General features: G+C 39.7%; 1 protein-coding gene across 1 annotated transcript in view; it reads left to right on the forward strand.

Moving 5' to 3' along the window:
• The first annotated feature begins 6,544 nt into the window (after nt 1–6,544).
• Nucleotides 6,545–18,052, forward strand: part of ADSS2 (adenylosuccinate synthase 2) — a 42,423-nt gene continuing 30,915 nt past the window's right edge. Inside the window, exon 1 of the mRNA XM_032242206.1 lies at nt 6,545–7,146. Coding sequence (XP_032098097.1) covers nt 6,964–7,146 — 183 coding nt within the window. The 5' untranslated portion in view covers nt 6,545–6,963. The remainder of the gene's footprint in view (nt 7,147–18,052) is intronic.

Consider the following 18,052-nt stretch of genomic DNA (forward strand, 5'->3'; position numbering starts at 1 on the left):
TAAAAGTACCTGCTAAATTTTATAGCTGATTATAAAATCATCTTTTAAAGAGGACCAAAGAGAGAAAATAATTGTCTGTGGATGACAAAAACATTTTAGGGCAGCCACAATTAAAGGAACCATTGACAAAGAAATTTACCTCTGTGGCGCACTGTAATTCAGCATAATAATTATAATTATTACTGATAACATATCCTAAGTTATATTAGAATTATAGCAGTTTTACATAATTTTGGAACATATACACATAACACATTTGCACAAATATAGACCAAAGAAAACCAAACACGATTTTATATTTGACAATGCTTCCTGTCTGATTTTTGTACCAAATAAGCCATATATCATTTTTGGACTTTAGAGGACCTAATATCTAAAATATTATGTTAGAAAGAGACATCATTTATAATTTGATTTTGGAAAGTTTGTCAAATATCAAAGGTTTAAAACACTGGATATCACGAAATAGAATCTCAGGTCAACCTAAATCATTCATTTGGCCAAAATGATAACTCCAAAAAAATTTTTAAAAAAAGAAAAACTTTTACTATGATAGAGGAGACTTAGCTTTCCAAACAAGACCCAATGAAGATAGCGTGAAGCCAACTTAATCTGTCTCTTCTCTTTCTCTTCCTTTTTTTGCCTGGCATTAAAACAAAATCCTTTCATTATCTTTTAATGTTACATAAAAATTGTCATCAAAAGAGAAAACAAATTTCATGTTTGCACTAGTGCATCTTTAATGTTAAAGCTAGTTTTTTAAATAAAATTTTACATCCCTATCCAGTTTTAATTAGTTTAACTATAAGGTAAGATTTTCATAAACTTTTTAGAACCCTTTACAATTTTCCATCAAGCAGCAGATCGGTTTTCTAAGGAAACCCTGTTATTCAGACACATGGGCCCAGATTCTGGCCCCACATTAAGTATGATTTTGATGTTTTAATCTACGGAAAAAAGCTAAATAATTTCTTTTAGATCTTAGCCAACTTGTTAATACCCACAGAATTTTTTACAAGATCAACCATTTACAAACCTTTTTCACTTTGCTTAAACCTTCCGTTTTGTTCCCTTACTCTTTTAGGTTAAGACATCTTTAAAACTCTCTGAACTAGACAAAATTACATTCCCTTTAACAAAAGCCATATTCTTATACCTTCTTATAATCTTTTCCCAGAAACATGTTCCCTACACTACCTTGTATGTAAAACTGTTTCTCCAGCAATCTCAATTTCAGGTTACAATGTTAACTCTTAGCAACTTTCATTTTTAGTGAAAAACCTGATAAGTAAGTGAGTTTAATTATATGCTAGGGGTGGAGCCTAGGACATTAGACAGAAGTGAAGATAAAGCCTGACTCTTCTCAGCATAGCTAGTGGGCATGGCTGTCATGTCCCCAGGCTTTATCTATAATGCTCCAAAGTAAGTACATCCAACGATTTTCAAAAGTTAAGGAAATAGTTTGACTTTAAAGCATTTAGCAAATTTGATATCCGACCTTAATTTAGAGCAAATGTCTATATTTTCAAGACATTTTATTTTACCAACAATCTTTAAAACTGTCTTTATTTCCAAAAGATTACTAAAGTCATGTGAATGAAAGGCATTAAAGCTTCTGTTTTTCTGACAAAATATGTGATGTAAGTGCTCATTTTTTCAAAGCCAATTAATCAGAGCTCTGTTGTATATAAACATCACACACACACACAAAACACATATAAATTCAGACAGAAGATTCAACACTTAGAATATTTTTCATTTGCCAGTTTCTTAATTGGATGACTGGCTTCAGGGTAGAGTGGCTAGAGGAACAGGGCTAGGAAAGCATGCATTTCTAGGGCCAAAGAAACAGCAAGTAAGCAGCTGAAGTCAAAGACAGATTCCCAAAATTAAGGGTGCCATTTTATACTGCATCCTGGATCCCAAAAGGAGGGAAATACTTCGAAAGGACAGTGCCGTGCTTTTACTAACTGCCTTTCATTGAACGGCAACCCAAAGCCAATCAGTTCATTTGTAATTAGACCATCCCCAATGGGAGTCTCATCTCTCCGTGGGGGGTGGGGATGTTCCCATATCTTCCAGGTGGCCAAAGCATGCTTCTCTGATCCAAGTGTGCAAAGAGTCAAGTCTGCCTCCATAACTATTAGCCATTCCCTAAAGTATATTTCCTATCTAGTTGTTACACACCAAACTCTCTCATAATGAGAAGTAATTTCTAATACCCCTAAAACTCAAAACCGTCAGATAACATAATGCAAAACAGAACAGAGCCTTTGATTTTGAGAGGGAGCTATCTGCTTTTAATTCCTGCAGTTTCATGAGGAAAACAGAGCTTTTTCGAAAACAGGGTCTGGGGTGCCTCCTGTTTATCCCAAGGAGTCCCAGGCTACCAGAAGTAATCTCAGGGCCTCTCGTGTGTGCATTAAGATTGGTAAGACTTTTTGTCTGTGGAGAAAAATATTCAGTTGACTGAGAAGGAAAAAAGATCTTTTTCCAGAAAAACAAGATCCAAGAGGAGATAACCATAAAGGCCTTTTAAATATACCTATGGCTTGTTTATCCACTTTTAATTAAGCTGACTTTTAACCATAGTGCTCTTTAAAAAAAAAATTCTTAAAACTTTTTTTTTTATTATCCAACTTTACCACACCAAGCGGCCAATATTTTTGGTTTTTGAATTTTATCACAGATAACTTCCCACACGAAATTAATAAGTTTTAACTAAGATTTATAACTTAGCCATGGACACACAGGTGTCTCAAAGAGACAGTAAGAAGTTTCTTTTTCTTTTCTTTTCTTCTTCTTTTTTTTTTTTTTTTTAAATTTAGAATCTCCCCTGGGCCTGGTGTGGTGGCTCACTCCTGTAATCCCAGCACTTTGGGAGGCCAAGTCAGGTGAATCACCTGAGGTCAGGAGTTCAAGACCAGCCTGATCAACATGGAGAAACCCCATCTCTACTAAAAATATAAAATTAGCTGGGCGGGGGCACATGCCTGTAATCGCAGCTACTCGGGAGGCTGAGGCAGGAGAATCACTTGAATCCAGGAGGTGGAGGTTGCAGTGAGCCAAGGTCACGGCATTGCATTCCAGACTGGGCATCAAGAGTGAAACTCCATCTCAAAAAAAAAAGAAAAAAAAAAAAAAAAGAATCTCCCCCCAGGGTAGTTTAGAGAAGGAAAATTCAAGACAGGAAACCAGAAGTTATCCATGGGGGTTGGGGGTAGGAACCTCAATACATGGCAAAGTTATATAAATAAAAAACCAGAAGGGAATCATTCCAGAAGCCAAGAATAGAACCCAGACCCCCACTGTCAAAAGGCAAAGCCTTAGCTACTGAGTTACAGTATTAAGAGTTTCTATTGTTCTTCCCGGAAGGAGCCTACAGAAGCCAATTTCAAGCTTGCAAAGGCCTTTAACTGCTCAAGAAAAATTTTAGGACTAACTATGACATGAATCCCCAAATTCCTGTCTTCTAGATGGTGGAAACCAAGAGAAAGTATCCCCACATGGTCACACAGTTAAGCTCTTTAGGACACAAAACAAGACATAAAAATTTCGTACAGTATTGGCCTCAGGGACCCGTAGCAAAGTTTGTAACTGACCAGCCGAGCTGGCTTGAGAGGCAGGCTTATAGGGGTCCTAAACCCACTGTCGAGCCTGTGATACCCATCTCTCCATTACAGAACGCAGAAAGACAAATTCTTAGCACAAACTATACCAGATCGGCTACAGCCTAAGACTAGTCTCACAAATCCTTTTTGCTATTAATCAAACCCTTGCAGAGGAGACAAATAGTTTACTATTTACTGAGAAAGAGAGGGAGAGAAACCAGAAACTTGGCTGTTAAGAATTTCTTACCCTTTTTGCTGGCATACTAGGTTTCCGGGTTCCCTTTCTCTGCAGCTTCCAGAAGAATGGAGTGGCTTTAGATGATTCTGCTTGCGTGTGCTATAGCTGTAGAGTTCGAGCCACTTTATAAGAGAAAATTACCCTTTACTGTTTTATGGAACCGTAGACAAGATTCTTAATTTGCAAGATGCTGCCTAATGGGCTGCATGGGAAACCGAATTAACATTTTTCACCCCAGCAAAACACACATAATAAAACAAACATTAGTCACTGCGTTCGGTACCTAGTATCACCCTGGCAAAGCTCAAACTTTTTCTTGTTGGTCCCTGTTGTCTTTGATCCACTCCAGGTGCGGAGGGATGACCTCTGAATGGTAATTCATAATGGGGTCTCTGGGCAAGGCAAAGAGCAGATAGTCACCCCAAGAGACGGGCCTGTTGAGCCTTCTCTAGGCCTCATCGAATGTGACTAGACAAGTAAGAGGTGTTCTCTGAGTTAGGCCTGCTGGACTTCCATCCGCAACCCCTTCTGAGATCCCTTCCACATATACAAACACACACAAAGACGAGAGGACAGAAGGCCTTCCAAATCAGATCCCTAACCAAGAACTCCAGGAGCATTCCTTCCAAACTATACTCCTATTCTCCATCTGAGAAACCTTGAAATCTTCCTGATTGAGAAGTCTCCCAAACCAGGACTCTTCCTACTAGTTAGAAAGAACAAAGCAAGACCTCCAGGAGCTGAACAGACACCCTGTAATGGGGCTACAGATACCCCACCAGAGGGCTAGAGAATCAGTCGGGAGAAAGAAGGAGGCATTGGCAGTGCCTAGGATAACTCACCAATCCAGACACCCCACAATGGGACTACAGACAGACACCCTGTGATAGGGTTACAGTTAAGAGACTATTTCTTAAGAGACAGCTAAGAGACATAGTCTCCTGAAGACTATTTCTCCATTGCAATTAAATCCATGCACATTGGGTTGGCAGCACTCTGCCAGTAGAGAGAGTACCAGAGTCAGCCCAGAGTCCAAGAGAACTGGGTGGCTGCTTGGACTGGCTTCTGGATCCATCGCTGGAGGAGGGGGCCACTGAACCACCATCAGGTAGCCACAAGGGCAATCCCCAGTGAGCCCCCAAATTTGTAACTGCCCAAGGGATTCACCTTGCCTGCTGCCTAGACAGAGCCAATTCATCAAGACAGGGGAATTGCAATAGAAAAAGAGTAACTCACACAGAGCTGGCTCTGCAGGAAAACAGAGTTCTGTTATTACTCAAATCAGTCTCCCATAAATGATTTTTAAAAATTGAACAGAAATTACTAGTGACGTGCTTATTCATATCATCTATCTGACCAGCACTACCTTGGGAATTTGAGTAGAAAGAAATAGATGGCATTCTTGTTTCCAAAAAATTTGTGATCTTGTAATAAAGCCAAGATAGACACCAATTATCACATAGTATTATAATTAATTTGTTTACTAATCAGTAGACCAAATAATTTGAAGCCTTGAGGGCTGCAATTGTGTCTTTATTCCTCCTATGTTATCAGTGCCCAGGACACTTAGTTAATAGCAGGTTCTCAGTGTTTACTGACTTAACTCATTGCCTAGAAATAAAATACTAAAGTGTGTTTTAGGGACCATTAGTGAACACACAGTATGTACAGGTAATTTGGGAGACAATACATTAGTGTGATTCTATTTCCACTTTTTTTTGAAGCCCCTTTTATCAGAATTAAACATTATAGTTAATTTGAGTTGGAGTCGAAAGGGCATTAGATAAACAGTAAGTATACAACAGAATCTAGTTACAAATTGTAACTAAGAGAGTGGAATCTTCAGGAAGAACATGGGCTCTGGGCTCAGATTAACGAGGTACCAATTCAAGCCTCACTAGGGTAAGTTAGCTAGCTTTTAAATCCTGTAAGATAAGGATAATGAAGAATCACCTACCTTATATGGTAGTGAGGATTAAAAAAACGCAACTAGCCTCTAGGAGGCTCATGTCTGTAATCCCAACACTTTGGGAGGCTGAGGCAGGTGGTTCACCTGAGATCAGCCTGGCCAACATGGTGAAACCCCATCTCTACTAAAAATACAAAAATTAGCTGGGCGTGGTGGCACAGGAGAATCACTTGAACCCGGGAGGCAGAGGTTGCAGTGAGCGAAGACTGCACCACTGCACTCCAGCCTGAGCAATAGAATGAGACTGTGTCTCAAAAACAAAAACAAAAACAAAAAACCAAAAACCGAGTGCATGACAGTATCTGCATATATGTACTGTATGACATAGGTAATCCACTCCTCTGAGCCTTTGTTACTACTGTGTAAAATGAGAAGGATTAGGACTTTACTTGATTATTGATTTCAGGTCTCGTGTCCTTTACATTATCGCCTTATTTTTGAATTTTGTCTTTTTTCGTCCCTATCCCCATCTCTGTTACTTCCAGACCTTTAAATTCCAATTCTACACTTACACGTTCGATTTTATGCTGTTTGTACTGCGAAATTCCACACTTTGCATTTTGTACACGCTCATTCCTTAATAAAGACAAATCTTAAGAAAACAGAAAAGCAAAACCTTTTCAGACAAACCTACAGATGGCAGACACGGTGGCCCTGGAAGATGCCGTCGCAGCCCAGAGCGTTGCATGCTGGGAGTTGCAGTCCGACGCTGCACACGCCCTCCGCGCCTCTCCAGTTTGAAAGCGAGACGCAGAGCGGTAGGCGGGGTGCCGAAGGAGAAGCGCTCTCGAAGCTCCGCCCCTGACCTTTTCCGCTCGCGGGGTTTGCACTGGAGTGGCGGGCCAGGCCGCGGAAGGGGCGTGGCCTCGCTCCGGGGCGGCGGCCGTTGCCGCCACCAGGGCCTGCTCCTGCGGGCGGTGCTGCCGAGGCCGGCCTGCGCGGGGCAGTCATGGTCCCCTCTTGAGCGGGCTGTGGCGGAGAGCGGGGCGGGGACTGGCTGGAGGGTGGTGGCCCGGCGGGGCGGGGGCGGGGCCGGCCTCTGGCTCCTTCTTCCTCCGCATGTGGCTGGCGGTCGCGGAGCAGTTGAGTTCGCTCGCTCGTCGCCGGCCGCGTCTCCTTCGGGCTCTCCTCGCGTCACTGGAGCCATGGCGTTGGCCGAGACCTACCCGGCGGCATCCTCCCTGCCCAACGGCGATTGCGGCCGCCCCAGGGCGCGGCCCGGAGGAAACCGGGTGACGGTGGTGCTCGGTGCGCAGTGGGGCGACGAAGGCAAAGGGAAGGTGGTGGATCTGCTGGCGCAGGACGCCGACATCGTGTGCCGCTGCCAGGTGAGGCGACGGGCCTCTCGCGGGGAACCGGGCTGCCTGGCCGCTGGCGCCCAGGGACTCGGACCCGGAACCCGCATCCGCTGGCCAGGCTGAGGTGTCACCTTGAGGCTCTGTCCTCCTGTCCTGACCTGCGGCGACGAGGAGAAATGGCGGGAGGTCGGGGACCCCTGCCCTGGAGCCGCGGGTGGAGCGCGGGGTGGCTCTGGAGGGAAAGGAGGGCTGGCAGCAGCCTCTGAGGGATGCGCCGTGCCTGCGGAGTTGCGGCTTTGCGCCTGGGGAGCGGCGCTCGGCCCGGGGCGGAGGCCAGGGTGGAGGTGGGATGCGGTCGGAGTGTGAGGAGCTACCGCCCGAGGCCTGCTCCCAGCTCCTCCGACTGCGGGCGGAGACCCGGCGCGGCAGCAGAACCCCCACAGCTACCCCGCCGGGGCGCTCCAGTGGGAGTGGATTGTTGCGAGGTGTCCTGAATCCAGACCCACCGATCCGCTTCCCCTGCAGGCCCTTGGCTTGCTGTGCTTTGCTTCCTCTGGTCCACTTGGTTGACATCCAAACCCACCCACCTCTGGGCTTTGGATTGTTGTTTTAGGGCCCTGAGTTTCTTGTTTTTGTTTTTACAATGTACTCCATCAATGAATGTTAAGGAAAAATTACTTTGACCAGTTGGTCCCAGAGGAGGGAATCCCTTCTCTGTTCAAAAAAGTAAGGGAAGTAAATACATGGATGTCCAATTGAGTATTTGGAAATAAATATTTGCACTGTTACGGTGACATCGAAAGTGAACTTTCGGAAAACGAGGTGGTAATGTACTTCCTAACGGGAGACACGTGGTTTTCAGTGTAGGCTTTCTTCCTATTTGCGTTTCCTTTGAAGCAGCACATAGGGTAGGCCTTTGTAAAGGCTCTCAGACAACTCTCCAGTTTCAGAATTCTAAGTAGATGAGCAATGACCACGTTCAAAACAAAGTGTAATGTAATCTTTGAAGTTAACTTCTATTTGTTTAGGTTGCAAGAATGTTTGTTTTTGAACATACATGGTGGCATGATATGATGGCGCCATGCTGTGTATGTTCTAATAAGTTATAGGCCCCTTAAATACCATGAAATCATAAGCATATAAAAAGTTAAATATAAATACTGCAAATATTTTCTGACTTACCTTATTTTCATGCAGAAATCCACCCTGCCCATTCTGAAATAGTTGTAGCACGAATTGCCTCTTAGGAAACTATCACAACCACCTCTTCCTCCTTTCCTTCCAACCTCTTGTCTGGCCACACACTCACTGTACCTTAGCACTCCAGAGGCTGTTGCCATTAAATTCCTGCCCCACACTGCCTTGGGAAATACTCCAGAAACCCAGCCTTTACCTTCCTTTTGTCTTAAATTCAGATCTGGTCATGCTGTGGGGAAAGACAAATCAGAATACCTAACTTTCTTGCTGTCTGGAAGGGGAGGGAGGCTGAGGCCTGTGTGTCTCCCCTCACTGACATTTTGACATCTTTATGTGGAAATAGCTCAGGTGGAGTTACACTATGGGTTGTGAGAAGGTTTGGAGAACACAACCATTACGGGATTTATTCTAAAGGATCCTCAATTTTAATATTCTGTCAAATATTAGAAGTAGTTTGTAGATTGGAGAAAGTGTTACTAATCTTACTGAGAAAGTAGCCTTGAAGGAGGTTAAGTTGTGGACCAACCTGATCTGATGCCCTTGGAAAGTCTAGAGAAGTGATTGAGAAGGAACTAAGTTTGGCTTTAAAATGTTAGCTGAAGATAGTGGAGAAACGAAGGAGGGGCCTTGTTAGGCAGACTTTCCTCACCTGTGTATTTCTGACCTAACTACCTTATGTTTTTCTAGTGCCTTTTAACAGCGTATCATTAGGATTCTTTATTAGTTTTGTTAGGGAAAAGCAGATGAGTAATGAATAGATTTAAGCATTATCTCTTGTGATTTACCTTGGTAACTTTGTATTATTTGGTTACCCCTAGTAAGCTGGCATCTACTTAATGAAGTTCCCCCAGGTTATAAAATTGGAATGTTGAAGTTCTTACTGTGTATAGAGAGTTGGAAAAAATCAACAGTAAGACATTGTGAGCTTAGATTGCCTTGTTTGAGGTCTTAAGTTTTGTGTGTTAGTGAAAATATGTCCTTTGAGAGTTTAATATATTCTGCCATATTGATGTCATGGCCTCAGATTTTATTCAGCACTGTTTCTCCAGAAGTGATGTAAGATAATGCATCCATATTTCACCAGTAGAATCATAAGGACTTTCTCCCAAAGAAAAACTGGCATTGCATTTAATGATATATTTTAATATATAAAATGCCTTTTTGGAAACAATAGATGCAAACCTTATGCCGTTTTCACTGTTACAGCGCTTAAGGCCTGTGTTGTTCAGATTCAGGATTTATGACGAGTTATTTATAACTTGGTAGGTTCCCCAGATCCATAAATATGTAGGACTTGCATCAAAGGACAACCACTACTGATGCCTTAATTTTAAATAAATATTTCTTTTAAGAAGAAGAGAGAAGAATTAAATGGAGGCCCAACCCTGGTACAGGTCATTCATCTGGTAAACACATATTGAGTAACTGCAAGGGATCACTTAGCCTGGGAGTCAAAAATCTGAAAAAGGCAGGGATTCTGCTCCACAAGGAGCTCACAATCTGGTGGACAACTGCTGTGTAAAGAAGTATTGAGAAGGTAGGGACGGGGAAAGGTACTCTATCAGTTTTTCAAGAGGTTAAAGTATGGGACCAAAAAGGTCCCTTTCTGGCACCACAAAAGTAGTTTTTTTAAGAAGCCTAATACTGTTTTTTCCCCAAAGTTCTCTTAAAGTAAAATACTATGCTTTCTTTTCTTTATTTTGCTGAGTAGAAACCTAATGAAACTTCTTAACTATAGTAGTTTATACCAGGCTTTGAGTAAAGGCTTATTTATTGTTCTTGAAGAAAGTAAGTTTGGTGGTCTTGGTTATAATGACACACATGAAGTTGCCTGCGATCAGGAAAGGCTTCCCTGTGTTTTCTCGCCAAGGTTTTAAAGTCAATAAAAAGAGAAAATAATGACTAAAATTAATTATAAGGGAGAGTACACCCCATCACTTAATATGTGTTTATAAATGCTTGCTATAAAAATAAACACACTGAAAAAATATTACTAATTTCTAGCTAGATACAAGTATCTGCTGAAGATCTGAAACCACTATTAGTAAGTGATAAAGAAGCATAAAAGACATACCAGCAGCAAACTGAGACTTTCTCCTTGAAATAGAAAAGGTGAAAGATAATTTAAAAGAAAATAACGTTAGTGTTATTTAATACCTTGACCTTGTACAACTAAAATGATCTGCCACACTGCTTCTCATAACTTGAAAGATAGTAGGTAATTAGCATTTAAGGTAAGCCATTCTTCCAGGTTTATAACAATTGCTATTTCTATTTTCTGATTCTTTTTATATAATTTCCCTAGTACGTAAGTATTTACCAATGTCTGTTATACTATACATGGTTAAATCTTGTTCTGTTTGGTTACTGTGCTTTTTCTACTAGAACATGAATTTTCTCAAAAGGGGGACTTGCTCTTTTTTTGTTTTATTCTGTAGCAACTAATACTATATGAAGCAGAAGGGAAATACTCAACATATGTATTCTGGCTGACAAGATCACTCCTAGAAATTTATTTGAAATCAGTAATAGTGACTCTTTCCTGTAATTGTTTTAACATCTCTCTGGACAATTTAATTGACTGGTGGCATAAATTTAAGATGGAATTCCTAGCATTCTTTGGATTAGCATTTGTTATTTTGTATTTTAGCTGGAATTTTAAACATTGTACCATTATATTCAAAGGCTTTGTTTATTATATTAAAATCTTATTTCTTGTTTCTAGGAGAAAACAGGTAGCTGATATTCGTATCATGTATCTCCTCAACATGTAGGGTTCTAGTAACTAGTTTTTCTCTGCTGACACAGTAAATCTCTAGTTTCAGTCAATGAAGATTTCCCAAGTTGCTATTGCATTTAGTAAATATAGTATCCTGTCAGTTCTACTTTTGAGGCATGAGTTTTAAAATATATCAGACATCACCATCTCAGTGGTATCTGATCAAAATTATTCTGTTTCTTTAACTTTGGTGAGAATGGATGGGTTCATTGGATATTTTCAAGTATTAGGAAAAACTGTTGCCTAGAGCAAATCTAGAATGAACCAGTAAATTGATATGTGCTTAATAGCTTACTTGCTGTAACTGGATATGAATCCAGCTATCTTATCTCTCAGGGACTATATCAGATGTTGACACCAAAGATACGTGTGGATGGGCTACATATTGATAAGTTAAAATTGGGGACTATTGTAATACTTTTATAAACAGGGAAAGAGACATCAGCATTCAGTATTGGTTGCTGAAAGCAATGAATACAGCAATAAATGAAGGGGAGTTCCTGTGGCTGCTCTGGGATAGGACAGTTCTTTACATTGAACCAAAATTTATATTTGAGTCATATAATAAAATTCTTTTTTAAAAAGAGACTCCATGAGATTTCTGAAAATGAGATTTTTGTCTATATTAAGTTTTAACGTCGTCTTTGAAGGATTTTATTAGTGAGAAAACTTTTTTGACTTGAGATCTATGGTTAAATTTCAGTGTGTTTTTAAGAAAATACTTTCATGAATGTAATTAGGTGAATTTTTATCAAACATTTACAAAGAGCTCTGTGATGTCATTGGTTTATACATTTTTGGTTGCATGTCTTAATGCTCTCATCTATGACTCTGGTTTAGTGAGTGTGAACAAATATTAGAGTTTGGTACCCAGAGTCTAAAGCTTCTTAATTAGGAACCTAAGATCTTCCCAGATGCCACCCCTTTCCACTTTTATTGTGAGAAGTTATTTCATAATGGTAATAAAAGGTCTAAAATATAAGGTATCTGAGGTTTTTATCATTTGTGACATTTATGTGAGTATGAAACTGGAAGGTAACTATAAGCATGCAAGGTAAAATGGATATCTTTAACCTTTTAATGGATAACTGAGCAGTGCACTTGGATATGTTTGCTAAAAAGAAATTCAGATACCCTGTATATTTTTTTCTCTTCCTGTCTAGTGTGTCTGGTTACTGCTGAATTGTTAAATTTGATCAACTTACTTGTAGTAACTTAACCTGCTCTACTTTGGAATCATAAGCTAATTGCAGTTATGTGAATGCTTTCGTGAAAGGACAATCATCTTTGTTTATAATTACTTTATTGCTGTGGATTGATAAGTGCTTACTTTTTGGTGAATGCTAACATGTTTCATCTGGAAAGGAGGAGACACAGGTCTTATAGTCTTTACCCTGAAAGCAGCATAGGTAATAAGCATTGGCTCTAACGATTTTAGGCTCCTAGGAAGCTTGAAGACTGGACAAAAAGTAGCAACCCTTTTTTGGTTGCTGGACTAGTTCAGGGGCATGGGATCTGAGACATTGCTGCTCTCTGTTGTAATCCATGGTGGTCACTGACTTCCTGATGTTCGTTTTGAGCTCTGTGATTATGGTACGTTGTTCATGTACTCAAAGCAAAAGGACAAAGATAAGACACAGATGCCTGACTAAGTGACCTGAAAAATGCCTCTGGGCTATGTGCATGAAATTGTTAACCCTTAACACTTGGGCCTGTAGTCTGGAAAACAGACCATTGTTGCAGGTTTACAGCACTGAGGATCCTTCACTGCTTTCTTCTCTCTACCACAGCAGGAATGTACTTGGGGGAGTGAAGAAAGGAGTGATTTGGGGAAGGAGAAGGCCCAGTAGCAAAACCAAATTAAGAATCAGAAGTCACTTTTGTAGACTAATATCGTTTAATTCCTTTCCAATTAAAAAAAGGAGGAGACACAGGTCTTACAGTCTTTACCCTCCCCTGGACCTTTGGAGCTTCTTAGCTAGAAACTTACACATTTTAGCATTCCTGATCCAAAATTTTATTCTATAATTGGGCTTGACAGCCTCTGTTTTTGAGGAGTCAAGGAAAGGAAATTCAAAGCACTTGTCTTCCCACTTCTTTAAACTTAACATCAAATTAGGAAGAAAGGAATGCATGGAAACACTGAGAACAGTTACAAAATAACTAAATACTATTATATCATTCCTATATCCTGCAGTAATGCTTTATTGTCCTTGACAGCATAAAATGTTATTAATATCTAGCAATTAATCATTTTAATTTTCAGTTTCACTGGTACAAGATGTAAACTCAGCAAGGTGTGTATGAACTATGTTGTAATATGTTTTCTGAATCATTTGTGTTCTTTTTTGTAAGCAATGGAAAGAAACTATCTTAAGCAAGGTGGGGATTTGTGTAAAGGAAGAACAGGATGGTGGCCTGAGATGAAGGCTGCTCCTGGAATCTCAGCAGCTACAACTGACAGCCTTTTTCTTTAGGATGTTTCCCATTGGTGACCGGCATCTCAGACTGTTCACCGCTTTCCTCCTCAATACTCAGATTCAGATTCCCAAGGGAGAGTTGCTGACTGGCTCAGGCTGGAACACGTTTCCTGGCCTGGATCACACTGTGGCTGGGGGATGATTCCTATGTTTGCAAAGTAAGGGAGGAAAGAGGGACTGAACATACAAAAGCTAACCTGGAGTTAATTTCGTATAGGAAAATAAGGTATGAGGAAACATTTGTTCTGGATTGTTCTTATTTGTAAATTGTTTTCCAATAGTCTAATATGCTATAGACCCATAGTGCTTTTCTGGAAGAAAAAATTGAGTTAAATTGGTTTTTATTATTTTAACCTTAATTAAATAATGAAAATTAGCTGTGTATTGATTGCAAAAACTAAAAGCATACATCAGAAACTTTGCTTTTCAACTTTGAGAACATAGAATTTTAATCCTGCTTTTTGTTTCTATCATGATGTTCCGGTTTATTTCATCGCTCTGTGATGAGGTGCATTTTTTCGTGGTAAAGAAGCTTACTTAATACTTTCTTTGTATTTAATCTTAGTGTAAGAGTAACAGTCAGAGAAAATTGGTAAAATATATACTGTATTAGGGAATGTTTTGTGACTGCAATGAGAACTAATTGAATTTTCTTTCATATATTTATTGTTCACCTTAATAAAATTAACATGTATTTATTCTTGGTATTTAATACAAGAACATCATATAAGGCATCATAAGCTTATGTTTTTCCTCAAAGAAACCTGCCATGTAACACACAGCCACTTGTGGACTCATGCTGCTTTTTGTTTCTTGGGGTACTGGTGGGGGAGTATATTTCAGAATTAAAAATGGTTTAAAAAATTGGCCTCAACGTGAGAGCCTGCTGTGCGGTGTTGTGGTGGCACTGATAAAAGTGTGAAGGTGGTGTCAGCACATGACTGGAGAGCCACTCTACTACCTGCCATGTGGCTTGGGAGGAGCCACTAAACCTTTCCAAGTCTAGGCCACCCCATCTGTGGAATGGAGTCAATACTACCTGTTTCGCAGGGGCGTTGTGAGGACTGAGAAGAACAATGTCAAATGTTTTTAATACTTAGATGCAAGGATGACGTCATTGAAATCTGTACTGTATAAAAGCTACACAAAAATGGGCAGACATTTGGTTGACTGTGCCAGATGCTGATATGTATGTTCAGAAAAGCATTTTACCAACTCAGAATTATGACTTATTTCTAGGGAAAAAAAGTTACATTGTATCTGTATCATATTACTAAATGGTTTCTCTATTGATTTAACTGATCCAAAAACAACGTTGAGATTCCGCAGCCCTTTGTTTATATAATTATTAATTGATTGTGTTCTTTTTGGTTAAGTAATGTAGAACATACAGCTATGATAATTAAAAGTTATTACATGCAACAAGAGTGACTGGGATCATAAGTGTTAGGGGAGTTTAGCAGAGAAACAGGAGGTAGTTATGTGTAACTGTTAATGTGATTATAAGATTAATATTTTTGTAGGGAATAATCATTATCAAGTTTGGTTTGTGGAAAATTTGAATTGAGAAGGAAATGGTATGTCTCCATTAGAAGTAGAAAAACAAAATATCTCCCATCATTAATTTAGTACTATCTGATAATAAAATATCTCCCATCATTTATTTAGTACTATCTGATAATGAAATATCTCCCATCATTTATTTAGTGCCATCATTTATTTAATAATGTTTCATGATTCTCCTAAGTAGTCGCCATAGTGCTGGCACATACTACATAGAGTTGCCCATGGGCCCATGTAGGAAGCGGCTGCATCTGCCCTTTATAATATGTAGCTGGGAGACTGAGGGGGTGCTCGTATTTGACACTGTTTTTGGTGATGGTGCTCATATTTCAAATTCTTTGTTTTGCATCTGCTAATATGTGACCTCTCCTTGGACCAGTATAATCTCTGTTTGAGGACAGTTGCCTGAGCTCCCAAGGTGAATTTTGCATATTTACATAATCTAAATATTTTAGGTTGGCATCTAAATAGGGACTTCAAATTTGAAGCTTTATTTGTTGCATTTTATAAAATATAGCATGCTAAAACTTGTTTCATATAAAGATTACCTCATCAAGAAACTCCTTATGAGTAGCGCCTTCTCAGTTCACCTCAGGACCCTTCTGCATAGTGTGCATTTCAAGATTAAAAGTTATACCCCAGCTGCCCCACAGAGCACTAGTGACCAATATAAATAAACACTTATGTTTTTTCCCCTAAATCCTACGTAGGATAATCCTAGGATTTTTCTGCATATATTTAGCCATATTTCCACACTCAGCTAAGCAATTTAAATATTTAAACCATATAATAATCCTTAATGTAATATTGGTTATTGAAAAATGTTGGTATTTTTTAATAACTAATATTTAGTGAGTGAGCAAACTTTGCACCAGCATATGACTTTAAGTCTTTTACTAATGAACTTTCCAGCCTGAGCTACTGATAAACTTGGGCAAACTTAAGCCAGTCATCCATCACACCATCTGCCGAAGAGAGAGAGAGAAGAAGAGAGAGAGAGAGAGGGAGAGAGGGAGGGAGAGAGAGAGAGGAAAAGAGAGAGAGAGAGGGAGAGAGGGAGGGAGAGAGAGAGAGAGAGAGAGAGTGTGAGTGTGTGTGGGGGGGTGGGGAGTGTGTGTGTGTGTGTGTGTGTGTGTGTGTGTGTGTGAGAACCATCATCTCTTTATTATGGTTAATTCCATCATTACTACCTGTCTTGGTAAAATATTAGCTAAGAGAGGAAGCTTTTGTTACACAATAAGAACATTGTCCTACACTACCAATAACAACTGTTTTATCAAATGATTATATTAGTGTATCTATAAAAGTAATTTTGTATAAATTAGGAGACTTACTTTAAAGGCCTACTCCAAAAATTAGAGGAAGATAGTTTGTTCTTAACCTTGAGCAAATGATGAATTTTTAGGCAGGGTGGCATGCACATTTAATCTCAGGTTCTCAGGAGGCTGAGACAGGAGGATCACTTGAGCCCAGGAATTCAAGGCCAGCTTGGGCAATATCGTAAGACCCCATCTCTAAAAAAAACTGGTCTGGCTTTGATAATAATACCTCATTTGTTGTTTGTCTCAAAATTACCAAATATTTCATAACAACTTAGTAAAAATTTATTAAACTTAGCATATTTGTAACAAGAGGAACTGAAATGCAGGCAAGAATTACCCTGTGAGTTCTTTTTTTAAAGACTAAGATAAATAGTGTTCTTTTGGTGTATAATAATGTCCTAGGATTCTATCAGAATTGATGAAATTGCACAAGTGTGAAATAATTTATACCAGGGAGTTTATTTATTTTGCAAGATTGTTTGTAATAGAAAAAGATTGGAAACAATCTGAATGGTCTCATTATGGGACCAGTATAATAAGTTATTATATAGATACATATACAAAAGGATACAATGCAGCTTTTCAAAGAATGAGATAATTCTGTTTGCAAGGTTACAGAAGTACTAAAATTTGTTAGGTATGAAAAGCAAGCTGTCCACATATATATTGTTTGTTACCATTGTATATATGTCTTATATGCATAAATCACCTCAGGAAGGACACCAAAAACTTGTGCTAACTGGTTGTCTTATAGCAATGGTATGAGAAAGTCTTCACATTTTACTGTGCATACTTCTGTGCCATTTGGTATCTGTATCACTTGCAGGAATTTCCTATTAAAAAATAAATAGTAAAAAATAATACCCCTGTTCCCTTTTTCGTATCACTTGAAGGTGTTGCTCAGCATTCGTTTCTGTCTTCCTGTGCCTTGCCAAAGTGTGTCTTATAGGCTTTAGCCTAACACTGCCAAGTTTGTTTTTTTTTTATGTGTATGCCATACATTAGTCTTCAAAGAGTTCTTTGCTTTATACAGTGCAGAACACCATGGAAATAGGTATTTGCTTTTTGAAGATTTTTTTTAGCAGGGCCCATTTTTCTAGCATCTTTGTGACCTCATGATTGGTGATGATTCGGTAAAAGTAGGTAACATTCAATTTGTTAAAAATAACCTTGTGGATCAGGCATAATGGAGCAAGATGGCCAGACAGAACCCTTTACCAATTGTTCTCTCACAGGAACACCAGATTTAACAACTATCCACACAAACAAAAAGCATTTTCATAAGAACCGAAAATCAGGTGAGCCATCACAGTACCTGGTTTTAACTTCATCTCACTGAAAGAGGCTTGGAAGAGGGTAGGAAAGACAAATTGCTGATACCACCCCTTCCCCACCCCCAGCAACCATGGGGTGCTGAGAGGGAATCTGTGTCCTTAGGGGCAGGAGAATTCAGTGATCGTAGGACTTTGCATTGGAACTCAGTGCTGCCCTTGTCACAACAGAAAGCAACACTGTGCAGAACTTACCAGTGCCCACAGAGGGAGCATTTAGACCAGCCCTAGCCAGAGGGGAATTGCCCATCCTAGTGGTCAGAA

The sequence above is a fragment of the Sapajus apella genome, unplaced genomic scaffold, assembly GCF_009761245.1.
Source record: "Sapajus apella isolate SASKATOON/1434 unplaced genomic scaffold, GSC_monkey_1.0 scaffold49, whole genome shotgun sequence".
Taxonomy (NCBI): domain Eukaryota; kingdom Metazoa; phylum Chordata; class Mammalia; order Primates; family Cebidae; genus Sapajus; species Sapajus apella.